General features: G+C 42.8%; 1 protein-coding gene across 4 annotated transcripts in view; it reads left to right on the plus strand.

The window, feature by feature from the left end:
* LOC110517257 (transcription factor 4) overlaps positions 1–12,500 on the plus strand; it is a 409,834-nt gene that overhangs the window by 1,195 nt on the left and 396,139 nt on the right. Inside the window, exons 2-4 of one of the 4 annotated variants that reach the window (XM_036936725.1) lie at positions 726–817; positions 1,096–1,134; positions 2,034–2,103. In XM_036936725.1, coding sequence (XP_036792620.1) covers positions 746–817; positions 1,096–1,134; positions 2,034–2,103 — 181 coding nt within the window. In that variant the 5' untranslated portion in view covers positions 726–745. Of the gene's footprint in view, positions 1–300; positions 818–1,095; positions 1,135–2,033; positions 2,104–12,500 lie in introns of those variants that run through there. The other 3 variants (XM_036936726.1, XM_036936724.1, XM_036936723.1) reach the window with 3 other exon arrangements.

Here is a 12,500-nt window from a genome sequence, read left to right on the forward strand (position 1 = left end):
CCTTCCTGTTAACACTGCGCACTCCAACACAATTATATCTGCGTTCTGGACCAATCAATCAACCATTTACAATTAAAACATATTTTGCAATGTCAACAATGTTTATCAATTTTCCTCCTCGTAAATGTACATTTCACCCCACCAATTGCTGTCAGCAAAAGTGCAAGGAATCGATATATTAAAAGGTAGCTAGGTGGCTGTAGAAACCAACGTTATTACTATTCTGTGGCACACACATGGGGCTCAAACTCGGATGAGTGGAAGCTGGAAATGAATAAAAGTCCTGTCAATGATCACGTTCCATTTACAAACTGATATTTATAAACGTCCAGACCTACTTTCACTGCGTGTGTATAAAGTCCGCTTTATTGACATTTTCCGCAGTCTTTATAGCGTTTGTGTATTTATTGTATATGCAACGGGATTGTCACTTCTTGATCTCTGGCTAAACTGCCATTAGCACAGCTCGACCTGCATTTGGGGAAACATTCCCATTCCTATTCCGATTTTTCTTCCTATTTTATTTCACCCGAGTCATACATTTTATCCTAAACCTCCTGTTGCACAATGATGCGCTGAGAGAGAATAGGTTTAAATGCAAAGTGGAATCTTGCGCGACTCGGCTCCCGGTCGTCTGGATTTTGAGGAAGATCTAATAGTCGGTTCCCCTCCCATCCGTGCGAGAACTGGCGTCCTCTGACCGCAATTTGTTTCCATGTTTTTAGGTTTGTGTGATTTTGCTAAAATGCATCACCAACAGCGAATGGCTGCCTTAGGGACAGACAAAGAACTAAGCGACTTATTGGATTTCAGTGCGGTAAGCAATTGTTATAATATTGCAATGACCACAACCACGGCACCGACCTACCGGCGACTGTTTAAATGTTTATTTGTACGGCAGAGATAGACTAATGTTTTTGTTATTCATTGTGATGTATTTATTTAAAAGTTTTTTTTTTTTCCTCTGTACGTCTTTAACTCAACGTAAAACATATGATTTAAGCAAGTTATAGTATCCTAATTGTGTTTTCTATTTTTCCCTAAACATGTGCAGAGAAATATGATATTGCATTAGTAATTGTGTTGTTTCTATAGATGCGAAACAGCGATTTGAAAATGTTCCCAACATCAATGGTAGTATATCCCATTTTAAGTATTTTTTTCTTGTTTCATTCTGTCCTAGAATAGACATTTTTTAAATAAGTTTTAAATTCCTGTCTTTTTGTGATGCATAATTCTAGTGACAGGTCTCCGTCAGTAGATCAATCCCAGTAACATAACTGCATGCGGGAGTAGCCCACGATTATATATCAGCTTTAATATGTAAGTCGTTACTTGTACAATGTTGATGTTTTTATTTCATGTTATGAATAACGGATAAGTGACTTTATTCCGACCCGTTCTAGTCGTGGCAGATATTTGTCCTTTATAACGCTGTAATGTTCGGAAGTTGGGACAGGAAACGTGCCCCACAGTCATGTTTCTTGAACCAATAACGATCGCTACTTTTAGTCAACCTCTAGCTGTTTGTGAAAAAAAATATATATATATATATAAATCACTTTTATGTATCAGAAATACATTTGATATTTGCTAATCCAGACATTTTTTTTTTTTCGTCAGTGTATTTACAGCGAGGTAGACATTATTAATAATTACAGTTTTCATATTGCTGTTATTTCTGGGGAGGACACTATAATTCTAAGGATGCAGTAGAATTAGAAGACACTACTATTGGTCAATATAGAATTAGAAGACACTACTATTGGTCAATATGGATGACCATCTGCAGCACAGATCAGGGAAAGGTGTTCAGCACTCAGTTGAAGTTGGCTTGGGGTTCCCATCATAGACCACAATCATACTTATTGTGTAGCATAAGGCTATTATAATAGTTATTTAAAAACGTGATTATTACGATTTGACAACAACAACAAAAAACCACGACATGCCCTATTTATTGATACATTTTAAGATTGAACTTTTAAGCAATAAGGGGTGTCTATTGTAAAGCACTGCTTCTTCTCTTTCAGATGTTCTCTCCTCCTGTTAGTGGTAGAAACAGACCCACCTCCCTGGGAAGTGGACATTTTGCAGCCTCAAGTATGTCAATTTCAGCTCATTTAAAGAACACATTTATAGCTGTGGATATTGTATATGTTGTTACTATCATTTTCAAATCAAATCAAATCAAATTGTATTTGTCACATACACATGGTTAGCAGATGTTAATGCGGGTGTAGCGAAATGCTTGTGCTTCTAGTTCCGACAATGCAGTAATAACAAGTAATCTAACTAACAATTCCTTTTTTTTTGAGCTTCACTGTGTAAACATAATTTTGTTTTCCTCTTACAAAGACAAATTTATATTATTACAGATTATTTTTTTTTAGCTTTGTTTATCAGCTATTAAGAATATAAGGGTCTCGTTGTACATTAGTTTTTACATTTAACTAGGCAAGTCAGTTTAAGAACAAATTATTATTTACAATGACGGCCTACCGGGGAACAGTGGATTAACTGCCTTCGTTCAGGGGGGCAGAACGACAGACTTGTCAGCTCAGGGATTCGATCCAGCAACCTGTCAGTTACTGGCCCAACGCTCCAACCGTACCGCTCCGAAACATACATCATACGTTATTATTGATAACCCTTGAAGTTGTGAATGATAGTAGTGGGTTTACATGTGATTTCTCTGGGATCACTGGGCCTCCCACTCAGTACATAGCTGAGGAGGCCTGATGTGTCTTTAAACAGCAGGCATCGTTACTCTTTGGGTAGTAACAGCAGGCATCTTTCCTCTTTGGGTAGTAACAGCAGGCATCATTCCTCTTTGGGTAGTAACAGCAGGCATCTTTCCTCTTTGGGTAGTAACAGCAGGCATCTTTCCTCTTTGGGTAGTAACAGCAGGCATCTTTCCTCTTTGGGTAGTAACAGCAGGCATCTTTCCTCTTTGGGTAGTAACAGCAGGCATCTTTCCTCTTTGGGTAGTAACAGCAGGTGTAGCATGTCAGTACCAGAGAGACGGTGAATGAAGTTACACCTCCGTCATATTTCTGTGGGGTTTTGAAAGGCAGCGACGATGCGTTTGAGTTGTTGTTTTTTGTAGGGTCTACTACGGGGTTTGTTAAAGTCTCTTGTCTGTAGCACAGGAGCAGCAGTAGGGGTTTAAAATGAATGGACTAGCCTTTGGATTGTAATTTCCTTCATGTGGATGCGTAGAACCGGTTTTGGGTTTAGTAACAGCAGGTGTAGGGTGTTACACTACACCCAGTCCAATCTAGTACAGGTTTAAACTGAATGAACTATAAAGACGGAATTAAACACGACATTTTAGTCAATGGTTTTTTAGGGGAACGGCCTCGTCTCCGAGGGGAGATCCTCGGAGCCAGATGATGTGGTTGTAGCTAGCCCCGTGCGGGGCTGCTGGCATTGAAACCCCACCGCAAGTGAGAGAACAAGGGTAAGTTCACATATAAATACATCCCAACATTTATCCCCCTCATTGGTTGAGAAAGAGGAAGGTGATACTTGCAACAGTGGACCCATAGGTTAAACAGGCCCGCGTGAGGAATGTGCATTATTACGCCGTGCTCGTAGGTCATAGGGTAAATAGATGAATGACATTCCACACAGGGCTAATAGGAAACAGGACGTTGTGCTGATGATGAGGATGCGTTTTGTATTCATTCCCACAATGCCCCTAAGAATAGGAAACATTAGTGAAGTGTGTTCTGCTTACTGGATGAAGATTAACAAGCATTAAGACCAAGAGAGACGATGAAGAATTTTGTTTACGCTGATGTCGTTTGTAGGCCTTTGTGGCCGTTCACTCTTTTGTCTCTGTAGCACATTGGCAGAAATGTTGGTGTTTTGGAATAGACATTGCATTAGAATCTGCCTCTGTAGGTCAGCTATATCTCTGTAGGTAGGCTATATCTCTATATAGGTAGGCTATATCTCTGTAGGTAGGCTATATCTCTGTAGGTAGGCTATATCTCTATATAGGTAGGCTATATCTCTGTAGGTAGGCTATATCTCTATATAGGTAGGCTATATCTCTGTAGGTAGGCTATATCTCTGTAGGTAGGCTATATCTCTGTAGGTAGGCTATATCTCTATATAGGTAGGCTATATCTCTGTAGGTAGGCTATATCGCTATATAGGTAGGCTATATCTCTATATAGGTAGGCTATATCTCTGTAGGTAGGCTATATCTCTGTAGGTAGGCTATATCTCTGTAGGTAGGCTAAATCTCTATATAGGTAGGCTATATCTCTGTAGGTAGGCTATATCTCTATATAGGTAGGCTATATCTCTGTAGGTAGGCTATATTTCTGTAGGTAGGCTATATCTCTGTAGGTAGGCTATATCTCTATATAGGTAGGCTATATCTCTGTAGGTAGGCTATATCTCTATAGGTAGGCTATATCTCTATATAGGTAGGCTATATCTCTGTAGGTAGGCTATATCTCTAGGTAGGCTAAATCTCTATATAGGTAGGCTATATCTCTATATAGGTAGGCTATATCTCTATATAGGTAGGCTATATCTCTGTAGGTAGGCTATATCTCTGTAGGTAGGCTATATCTCTATATAGGTAGGCTATATCTCTATATATGTAGGCTATATCTCTGTAGGTAGGCTATATCTCTGTAGGTAGGCTATATCTCTATATAGGTAGGCTATATCTCTGTAGGTAGGCTATATCTCTGTAGGTAGGCTATATATCTTTCTAGGTAGGCTATATATCTCTGTCGGTAGGCTATATATCTCTGTCGGTAGGCTATTTAATGTGGCTTTGCAATATCATATTTCCATGCACCACTATATCAACATTTTATTTGCTAAACAAACACACATCGTACCAGTGGACATTATGATGTGTTTTAATCTGTGGGATGTGTCTAAAGGAAGGTCTATATATAAACGACAATAAACAGTTTGTTTACCTTTTCAAATGATTCTGGCACGGGAAAGCACTTTGTCCTGATATCTTGTTGTAGCCTAAGCTCTCATATCCAAACTGCTATTAAAGGTGTTGGCTACTTCCTGGTGTTGACTACTTCCTGGTGTTGACTACTTCCGGGTGTTGGCTATTTCCTGGTGTTGACTACTTCCTGGGGCTGGCTACTTCCTGGTGTTGACTACTTCAGGGTGTTGACTACTTCCTGGATTTGGCTACTTCCTGGTGTTGACTACTTCCCGGTGTTGGCTACTTCCTGGTGTTGGCTACTTCCTGGTGTTGGCTACTTCCTGGTGTTGGCTACTTCCTGGTGTTGACTACTTCCAGGTGTTGGCTACTTCCTGGTGTTGACTACTTCCTGGTGTTGGCTCCTTCCTGGCTTTGTCCCAAACGGTACCCTCTTCACCACAACAGTAGTGCACTAGCACACACACATACTTCCTGGTGTTGGCTACTTACTGGTGTTGCCTACTTCCTGGTGTTGGCTACTTACTGGTGTTGCCTACTTCCTGGTGTTGGCTCTTTCCTGGCTTTGTCCCAAACGGTACCCTCTTCACCACAACAGTAGTGCACTAGCCTATATAGGGTGCCATTTGGGATGTGTGTTTCTCCGTGAATTGTGTATTGTAGGGTGGCGAGGAGGTGTTTGTGGTGGGGTATGGACACTGCTCTACCCTGTTGCCACGCAACTTGAAGTTGGCAACCGATAGACGGGAGGAAATGTTCCATAAAACTGTGAATTGACAAACACATTTAAAAAAATAAATAAATGAAAACCGAAATGTGATATGTACAAAGGCCCAAATTTAGGCTTTTTTTTATTTTATTGATGTTTTCAAGTTGAACATCAACTAAGGAGGTTATCAGTAAAGTCCATCTGTGGAATTTAAATTAGCTTTTGTGAGAGAAAAAACAAAGCTGCACATGAACAGCCAGGCTCAGCCCCTGTTCTGGCTGTGCCAAAGTTCTCTGTGTGTGTGTGTGTGTGTGTGTGTTTGTATGTGAATGTGTGTGTGTGTTTTTGTATGTGAGTGTGTGTGTGTGCGTGTTTGAATGTGAATGTGTGTGTGTGTGTTTTTGTATGTGTGTGTGTGTGTATGTGTGTGTGTGTGTGTTTGTATGTGAATGTGTGTGTGTGTGTGTGTTTGTATGTGAATGTGTGTGTGTGTTTTTGTATGTGAGTGTGTGTGTGTGTGTGTGTGCGTGTTTGAATGTGTGTGTGTGTGTTTTTGTATGTGTGTGTGTGTGTATGTGTGTGTGTGTGTGTTTGTATGTGAATGTGTGTGTGTGTGTGTGTTTGTATGTGAATGTGTGTGTGTGTGTGTGTGTGTGTGTGTGTGTGTGTGTGTGTTTGTATGTGAATGTGTGTGTGTGTGTGTGTGTTTGTTTGTATGTGAATGTGTGTGTGTGTGTGTGTTTGTATGTGAATGTGTGTGTGTGTGTGTGTGTGTGTTTGTATGTGAATGTGTGTGTGTGTGTGTTTGTATGTGAATGTGTGTGTGTGTGTGTGTGTGTGTGTGTGTTTGTATGTGTGTGTGTGTGTGTGTGTGTGTGTATGTCTCTGTGCCAGAGTTCCACTGTATGAGGAGAGATTTGGGTGAAGGAGGAAGATATCTTTTTGTTGTCCTAATCAGGCATATCATTATTAAGACACCGTTCAGGGTAAATACTGTCTTAATAATGTGATCTGCTTGTACACACAGTCACAGACAGATAGTCTGTCTCTCAAATGGAACCCTATGCTCTACAGAGTGCACTACTTTGTACTATATAGGGAATAGGGTTCTATAGGGCTCTGGTCTAAGGTAGTGCACTATATAGGGAATAGAGTGCTTCCAATGCAAGCCTGCCGGTTCCTCTATTCAACATGATCTGTCTTCGTCATGCCTGTCAGTCAAAAAGAGACTGATTGCATTCAAAATATAGACGAAGACAGGAGAGGAGAGGAGAGGAGAGGAGAGGAGAGGAGAGGAGAGAAACAGTCATTTAAACCTAGATTCCTTCCTCCCGCCTCCTCTCCTCCTTTCCACCGCCCCCCCTTTCTCTCTCTCCTCTCTCTCTGCCCCTATCCTCTCTCCCTCCTCTCTCTCTGCCTCCCCCCCCCCTCTCTCAATTCAATTCAATTCAAGGGCTTTATTGGCATGGGAAACATGTGTTAACATTGCCAAAGCAAGTGAGGTAGATAATATACAAAAGTGAAATAAACAATAAAAATTAACAGTAAACATTAAACATACAGAAGTTTCAAAACAATAAAGACATTACAAATGTCATGTTATATATACACAGTGTTTTAACAATGTACAAATGGTTAAAGGACACAAGATAAAATAAATAAGCTTAAATATGGGTTGTATTTACAATGGTGTTTGTCCTTCACTGGTTGCCCTTTTCTCGTGGCAACAGGTCACAAATCTTGCTGCTGTGATGGCACACTGTGGAATTTCACCCAGTAGATATGGGAGTTTATCGAAATTGGATTTGTTTTCGAATTCTTTGTGGATCTGTGTAATCTGAGGGAAATATATCTCTCTAATATGGTCATACATTGGGCAGGAGGTTAGGAAGTGCAGCTCAGTTTTCACCTCATTTTGTGGGCAGTGTGCACATAGCCTGTCTTCTCTTGAGAGACATGTCTGCCTACGGCGGCCTTTCTCAATAGCAAGGCTGTGCTCATTGAGTCTGTACATAGTCAAAGCTTTCCTTAATTTTGGGTCAGTCACAGTGGTCAGGTATTCTGCCACTGTGTACTCTCTGTTTAGGGCCAAATAGCATTCTAGTTTGCTCTGTTTTTTTGTTAATTCACTTTAATGTGTCAAGTAATTATCTTTTTGTTTTCTCATGATTTGGTTGGGTCTAATTGTGCTGTTGTCCTGGGGCTCTGTGGGGTGTGTTTGTGTTTGTGAACAGAGCCAGGACCAGCCTGCTTAGGGGACTCTTCTCCAGGTTCATCTCTCTGTAGGTGATGGCTTTGTTATGGAAGGTTTGTGAATCGCTTCCTTTTAGGTGGTTGTAGAATTTAACGGCTCTTTTCTGGATTTTGATAATTAGTGGGTATCGGCCTAATTCTGCTCTGCATGCATTATTTGGTGTTCTACGTTGTACACGGAGGATATTTTTGCAGAATTCTGCGTGCAGAGTCTCAATTTGGTGTTTGTCCCATTTTGTGAAGTCTTGGTTGGTGAGCGGACCCCAGACCTCACAACCATAAAGGGCAATGGGCTCTATGACTGATTCAAGTATTTTTAGCCAAATCCTAATTGGTATGGCCTTGTCTCTCAGATCGTTCACAGCTTTGTGGAAGTTACCTGTGGCGCTGATGTTTAGGCCAAGGTATGTATAGTTTTTTGTGTGCTCTAGGGCAACAGTGTCTAGATGGAATTTGTATTTGTGGTCCTGGTGACTGGACCTTTTTTGGAACACCATTATTTTGGTCTTACTGAGATTTACTGTCAGGGCCCAGGTCTGACAGAATCTGTGCATAAGATCTAGGTGCTGCTGTAGGCCCTCCTTGGTTGGTGACAGAAGCACCAGATCATCAGCAAACAGCAGACATTTGATTTCGGATTCTAGTAGGGTGCTGCAGACTTTTCTAGTGCCCGCGTCAATTCGTTGATATATATGTTGAAGAGGGTGGGGCTTAATCTGCATCCCTGTCTCACCCCACAACCCTGTGTGAAGAAATTTGTGTGTTTTTTTCCAATTTTAACCGCACACTTGTTGTTTGTGTCCATGGATTTTATAATGTTGTATGTTTTACCCCCAACACCACTTTCCATCAATTTGTATAGCAGACCCTCATTTCAAATTGAGTCAAAGGCTTTTTTAAAATCAACAAAGCATGAGAAGACTTTGCCCCCCCCTCTCTGCCCCCCTTTTCTCCCCCTCTCTCTCTCTCTCTCTCTCTCTCTCTCTCTCTCTCTCTGCCCCCCTTTTCTCCCCCCCCTCTCTCTCTCTGTCTCTCTGTCTGTCTCTCTCTCTCTCTCTCTCTCCCCCTCTCTCTCTCTGTCTCTCTCTCCCTCTCTCTCTCTCTCCCCTCTCTCTCTCTCTCTCTCTCACTCTCTCCCTCCCTGTCTCTCTCTCTCTCTCTCTCTCCATCCCCCCTCTCTCTCTCTCTCTCTCTGCTTCCCTCTCTTGTCTCTCTGTCTGTCTCTCTCTCTCTCTCTCTCTCTCTCTCTCTCTCTCTCTCTCTCTCTGTGTCTCTCACTCTCTCTCTCTCTCCCTCTCTCTCTCTGCTTCTCTCTCTTATCTCGCTCTCTCTCTCTCTGTCTCTCTCTCTGTCTCTCTCTGTGTCTCTTTCTGTCTCTCTCTCTGTCTCTCTGTCTTTCTCTCTCTCTCTCTCTCTCTCTCTCTGTCTCTCTCTCTCTCTCTCTCTCTCTCTCTCTCTCCCTCTCTCTCTTTGCTTCTCTCTCTTGTCTCGCTGTCTCTCTTTCTGTCTCTCTCTTTCTCTCTCTCTTCCTCTGGACTCGTTTTAAATTATGTTATTTTCAGGAAGCAGAACGAGCCTGACAAAAACCAGAGCCAAACTGTAATTATTGCGGTGGATTAGGAATTAATGGGTGTTTTAGCTATAATGGCGGTATTATTAGCGGTATTTAATAGTATTTAATACTAATAATTTCTAGCTCTAATAATGAGAATAATTTTGCGGTTGTCTCTTGAGTCGTGTAATCTTCTTCACCTCAAGGCCTTTATAGGTTGATATTAATAATCGATTATTGTCTCTCCACGTTGGGTTTCATGCCACGGAGACGTCTTGGGTTTGTGACAAGTTACAATACAAGAGACAGACAGACGCCAGAGCTTCCCTTTGTCACTGGTACCTGATAACGTTGGTTAAGGAGGTTGTACAAAGTGAACGTCCTTTACATTTAGTCGCTCACATACCATGTGATGACTGTCAAAGCCTTTGTCACCAGTGAGGGGTCATTCCAAACATTCCAATCGTTCCAATCATTCCAATCGTTCCAATCATTCCAATCATTCCAATCATATCAATCATTCCAATCATTCCAATCATTCCAATCATACCAATCATTCCAATCATTCCAATCATACCAATCATTCCAATCATTCCAATCATACCAATCATACCAATCATTCCAATCATACCAATCATTCCAATCATTCCAATCATTCCAATCATTCCATTCATACCAATCATTCCAATCATACCAATCATACCAATCATTCCAATCATTCCAATCATACCAATCATTCCAATCATTCCAATCATTCCAATCATACCAATCATACCAATCATTCCAATCATTCCAATCATACCAATCATTCCAATCATTCCAATCATTCCAATCATACCAATCATTCCAATCATACCAATCATTCCAATCATACCAATCATTCCAATCATACCAATCATTCCAATCATTCCAATCATTCCAATCATACCAATCATACCAATCATACCAATCATACCAATCATTCCAATCATTCCAATCATACCAATCATTCCAATCATACCAATCATTCCAATCATTCCAATCATTCCAATCATACCAATCATTCCAATCATACCAATCATTCCAATCATTCCAATCATTCCAATCATTCCAATCATACCAATCATTCCAATCATTCCAATCATTCCAATCATACCAATCATTCCAATCATACCAATCATTCCAATCATACCAATCATTCCAATCATTCCAATCATACCAATCATTCCAATCATACCAATCATACCAATCATTCCAATCATTCCAATCATACCAATCATTCCAATCATTCCAATCATTCCAATCCAGAGGTTGTCTGTGTGGAAAACAATCCCTTCCTAAAGAGACACACTGATAGTTTTGGGATGAATGATTCAAGTTTTGTAGGGTGGAAGGTTTTGTTAACTGCTCACCCTGAGCAGTTAACAGCACTGAATTGAACTGTCTAATGCAGAGGAGGGAGCACAGACACTCGATGAAGGCTGACTGGACTAGAAGAGGGAACACAGAGCCTTGATGAAGGCTGACTGGGCTGGAAGAGGGAACACAGAGCCTCGAGGAAGGCTGACTGGGCTAGAAGAGGGAACACAGAGCCTTGATGAAGGCTGACTGGGCTGGAAGAGGGAACACAGAGCCTCGATGAAGGCTGACTGGGCTAGAAGAGGGAACACAGGGCCTCGATGAAGGCTGACTGGGCTAGAAGAGGGAACACAGAGCCTCGAGGAAGGCTGACTGGGCTAGAGGAGGGAACACAGAGTCTCGATGAAGGCTGACTGGGCTAGAAGAGGGAACACAGAGCCTCGATGAAGGCTGACTGGGCTAGAAGAGGGAACACAGAGCCTCGATGAAGGCTGACTGGGCTAGAGGAGGGAGCACAGACACTCGATGAAGACTGACTGGACAAGAAGAGGGAACACAGAGCCTCGATGAAGGCTGACTGGGCTGGAAGAGGGAACACAGAGCCTCGATGAAGGCTGACTGGGCTAGAAGAGGGAACACAGAGCCTCGATGAAGGCTGACTGGGCTAGAAGAGGGAACACAGAGCCTCGATGAAGGCTGACTGGGCTAGAAGAGGGAACACAGCCTCGAGGAAGGCTGACTGGGCTAGAAGAGGGAACACAGTGCCTCGATGAAGGCTGACTGGGCTAGAAGAGGGAACACAGAGCCTCGATGAAGGCTGACTGGGCTAGAAAAGGGAACACAGAGCCTCGATGAAGGCTGACTGGGCTAGAAGAGGGAACACAGAGCCTCGATGAAGGCTGACTGGGCTAGAAGAGGGAACACAGAGCCTCGATGAAGGCTGACTGGACTAGAAGAGGGAACACAGAGCCTCGATGAAGGCTGACTGGGCTAGAAGAGGGAACACAGAGCCTTGATGAAGGCTGACTGGGCTAGAAGAGGGAACACAGAGCCTTGAGGAAGGCTGACTGGGCTAGAAGAGGGAACACAGAGCCTCGATGAAGGCTGACTGGGCTAGAAGAGGGAACACAGAGCCTCGATGAAGTCTGACTGGGCTAGAAGAGGGAACACAGAGCCTTGATGAAGGCTGACTGGGCTAGAAGAGGGAACACAGAGCCTCGATGAAGGCTGACTGGGCTAGAAGAGGGAACACAGAGCCTCGAGGAAGGCTGTCTGGACAAGAAGAGGGAACACAGAGCCTCGATGAAGGCTGACTGGGCTAGAGGAGGGAACACAGAGCCTTGATGAAGGCTGACTGGGCTAGAAGAGGGAACACAGAGCCTCGATGAAGGCTGACTGGGCTAGAAGAGGGAACACAGAGCCTTGATGAAGGCTGACTGGGCTAGAAGAGGGAACACAGAGCCTCGATGAAGGCTGACTGGGCTAGAGGAGGGAACACAGAGCCTCGAGGAAGGCTGACTGGGCTAGAAGAGGGAACACAGTGCCTCGATGAAGGCTGACTGGGCTAGAAGAGGGAACACAGTGCCTCGATGAAGGCTGACTGGGCTAGAAGAGGGAACACAGAGCCTCGATGAAGGCTGACTGGGCTAGAAAAGGGAACACAGAGCCTCGATGAAGGCTGACTGGGCTAGAAGAGGGAACACAGAGCCTCGATG

Source organism: Oncorhynchus mykiss, chromosome 12, assembly GCF_013265735.2.
Source record: "Oncorhynchus mykiss isolate Arlee chromosome 12, USDA_OmykA_1.1, whole genome shotgun sequence".
In the NCBI taxonomy this organism is placed as follows: domain Eukaryota; kingdom Metazoa; phylum Chordata; class Actinopteri; order Salmoniformes; family Salmonidae; genus Oncorhynchus; species Oncorhynchus mykiss.